Raw genomic sequence first — 4,045 nt, forward strand, 5'->3', positions numbered from 1 at the left:
CATAACTATTCAGAATGCATCAACACCATGAATGTTTTTTTCTTCAGGATTCTGTTGTACTTTGAGAGTGCAGTATAATATTATTGAGTCTCTACAGTAATTTAATACTATTTCTATATTGTGAGACTGAAAGGCATTATCGATCTTCTCTGTCTAAAGCTGAACAGACAATCCAGAAGATCAATATCTCTAAGAAACTTTGCTGAGGTTTTTGGGTTGCTGTCATAGTGACCCACATTTCAGTCATAGGGTGTGCCTTGTGCATTGGAGAGCAGCACTGTTAATCTAGAAAGAAAAAGAGAGCAACGCTAAAATGAGTCCAATTACAGCCATATTGAATATATTGATCTGACAAAAGTGCAATATGCAGTTGTTATTGCTTCTGTTGAGTCTACTAGGCTACTTGTGAAGGACTATTACAGACAACAAAAAACACATTTAACTGGCATATTGTGATGTATTTTAGATTGAAACAGACTATTCATGGGGAAATAATTTAGTTGACTTTATCCTCTGGAATTTGATTGGATCTTAAGCAGGTGAAACATGTTCGGCTGTAATATATTGAATAGTATAATTTTTCCAGTGCAATCTTGGTTGTGTGTCAGACTCTGGTTTTGTGTGCGTTTTCCTCCCCCCACGTGCTCCATGTTATTTTTATGCCCTTATTTGGTTATCTTCCTGTTCCTGTCCTCATTATAGTTCATTAGTTTCCACCTGTGTTTATTAATCATCTCGTCAGTTCCTTTGTTTGCTCCATTACTTAAACCCAGTGTTTCCTGGTGTCTAGCATCCGCTGGTAAATGTCATTTCGTGTTCTCAGTGTTTCCAGCTTAGGGTTCATTAAATACTTTGAATTTTGCATTACTCCTCGTCTCCTCGCTCCTTCGTTCCCGTTCTCCCAGTGTGGATCGTGACAATGTGTAAGTCTACACAACAAACGAAGACCAAATATACAGTCGTGGTCAGAATTATTGGCATCCTTGGTAAATATGATCAAAGAAGGCTGTGAAAATAAATCTGCATTGTTAATCATTTTGATCTTTTATTTAAAAAATTCACATAAATCTAACCTTTCATTGGAGAATAAGAATTTAAAATGGGGGGAAATATCATTATGAAATAAATGTTTTTCTCTAATACACATTGGACACAACTTTTGTGTCACAAATGGCAAACACAATGGCAAACATTTTTTAGTATCTTTATTGGCACTGGACTTTTAGCTACTTTAACAATGTTTGTGTAAAGTGTGGTTAGTTAAGTTTAGCTAAATGCTTGGTAAACCCATATCACACATTGTAATTTGGGTGCAAAACATGTTTTTAGCACCTCAACACTTATATTAGTATACTATTGTGTATCATTAAACAGATACACAATAGTATACATCAAGAGGAGGGGTGGGGAACACATTTTCAAGAAAATACTTCATTTATCAAAACAATGCAATATAAACAGATTGAATTGTGTTCCCTTATAGTAATCAAATTGACCCCTGTACACTTCTTGACCCCTTACGCAACCTTAGACCTTCCCATACCACCAAACCTATCCCTAACCTTACCCGTATCACACCTCAACAGCAGCAAAGGTGTTGTGCATTAACAAAACCTTTTAATCATTGCATAACATCTGTTAAAATCATTTGTAGATTTTCAAGATGTGCATGATCATATGAATTAGAAGTTTAATTACATTTGTAAGCATTTTAATTTACATTAAATGTTAATTATTAGGTAATGTTTAATACATTTATTAGTAAACATTAACAAGCACATTATTTCACATTTCTAGATATGTGAATATATATGAACTAATGATCCGTTAAGCATTACATAATGTTTGTTAATGATTTATTAATGAAAGTTATTATAAAGTGTTACCACATAAAGCCATATGTGTTACCACAAATCAATTCTTTCTCCAGCTTTCCAAATTCAAAATTTGCCCCGCACCACTCTGTTACGTCAGGTCCAATGGGAATACAGATCTCTAGTGCAAAGAAAAAGTCTAGTGAATACTGAGCAATTTGCCATATTTTATATTTGTCTTGCAGTGTCCCTGGCCATCGCAGACATGATGGTTGGAGTTTTGGTGGTACCATTCTCTGTATACACTGAAATCTCTCTCATAGTGACCAGCACTCCACCTCTGTGGTACCAGGGCATCTCAACACCCTCGCGGGAGGGTGGATCAGGACCTTGGCAACCCTGCATGCTGATTGGTCCAGTCTTTGCTGGATGCACTTTTGTCTCAATTAGTACCATCTTTCTGATGACAGTGGAGCGCAGTGTGGCAATCCTGCGTCCACTGCATAAAGACACTCTTGTGACACGGCATCGTACCCTGTTCCTAATTCTCTTGTCCTGGGCTGGCAGCTTCTTACTGGCAATGACTCCGCTCATGCTAAGCAACAGCTTCACGTTGGAATACAATGAATGCAGCCGCATGTGCAACTATGCACCCTTACTAATCGGACATCAGTTGCCTCCAGATGCAAACATCCTTCTGCTGTTTCCAGCCTTTGATTTCAGTTTACTGGGTGGGACATTAGCCGTCAATATCCTGTCCTTCACCAGTATCCGCCGATACTCCCGCAAACGGAAGCTGCTCTCTGAGGGAAGTCTTGGCACGGACACAGGAGCTGGTGGGTGTCCCCACAGGCCCTCTTTTTCCGATATCAAAGCAGCTAAAACCATTGGAATCCTCACCTTTGCCTTCACAGCCTCATTCTCTCCTATCGCAGTATTTGTGCTGGGGAACGTAGTGGGATACACCTGGTGCAACTTCTCCTTTTTTGCATTTTGGATTCTGTCGAGCAATAGATGCTGCAATGTGATTATTTACAGTGTGCGGGACCACCATTTTAGGAACGGGCTTACCCTGCTCTTTCAGCGGGCGTGGCTCTTTTGCGGATGTCTGGCCAAGCATCCCCCGTCGCATTAATCACTAGCAAGTAGTTGTTAAACATACGCAGCCACATGTCAAAAGGCATTGCTGGTTCCCCCAGACAGGGCAAAAACATTGCTGGCGCAGGAACATTAACAGACATTCTGAGAGCAACAGCAAAACAAAACTGCAGTGCGGGGTATCCTCGTCGCCAATTTGTGATGTTGTAAGATGTAAAAAAAGAATTAAAACAAAAGCTAACTCCAAACGCTTGTCTTTAATGTAGGAAGCATCAGTAAACATTACCATATCATCAACCACTCCATTTCTTCCTCACCCCTCTAGGTCTCTTATTAGGTTTTTTACTGCCCTCTAGCGACCATACTCAGTATCACAATGATTAACAGAACACAAAAATGTGATCACATGGGTTTCACACATTTCCCACGAAAACGTTCCAAAACCATGTCTCATACGTGTTTCACATATTTTGAATGTGATTTTAACATGTGATTGCACATGTGAAGTTCATGTGGTTTTTCTGTAAGGGTTTGACTTGAACGATACTGCCTTTGTTTAAAAAATAAAAATACAATATTATAGATTCTTCTTTGCATTTTTAGATTTTAATTTCTCATAAAATAATAATTGTAATAATAAAGTGAAAAAATACAATATGTAAATAGATGACCTTTGTATCAACTAGCTGACATTTAACACTGTGAAGTACATAATCAGTGCTATATTATTGATAGAATGACACATCAGAATTTTTAATAAACAATTTGAAGCAAATGTATCCCCTGTGTTCACTGAGTGTGGATAATAGTAGGTGGCAGGGCTAAAACTCTGTCAGTCTTCTGTTTAAATATTCAAAGCTTCAGCAGCAGAACCACATAAAGCTACTCAGAGTACACACTGTCTGCCTCAGGCTGTAACTTGTCCCTCAGGTTCAAAGGCTAGATGAAATTTTTTTTTTAAATACAAAACACTATGGGCTGACTCTATAATGGAGAAACACCACTGACAACATATTTTCATCTACAGATATCTTTAAACTGCATGTAATAATAATAAAAAAACAGCATTTTCTTAAACTTAAAAATCTAATAAAATCTATTTACTACTCCAGTAGTTTTTAACTTGTAGTCTC

At 37.9% G+C, this 4,045-nt stretch overlaps 1 protein-coding gene across 1 annotated transcript in view; it reads left to right on the forward strand.

Moving 5' to 3' along the window:
* LOC107733239 (adenosine receptor A2a-like) overlaps positions 1-2,949 on the forward strand; it is a 19,098-nt gene extending 16,149 nt beyond the window's left edge. The window contains exon 2 of the mRNA XM_016544801.1: positions 2,060-2,949. Coding sequence (XP_016400287.1) covers positions 2,060-2,949 — 890 coding nt within the window. The remainder of the gene's footprint in view (positions 1-2,059) is intronic.
* Positions 2,950-4,045: the final 1,096 nt, after the last annotated feature.

Source organism: Sinocyclocheilus rhinocerous, unplaced genomic scaffold (genome assembly GCF_001515625.1).
Source record: "Sinocyclocheilus rhinocerous isolate Xijiao unplaced genomic scaffold, SAMN03320098_v1.1 scaffold1391, whole genome shotgun sequence".
Taxonomy (NCBI): domain Eukaryota; kingdom Metazoa; phylum Chordata; class Actinopteri; order Cypriniformes; family Cyprinidae; genus Sinocyclocheilus; species Sinocyclocheilus rhinocerous.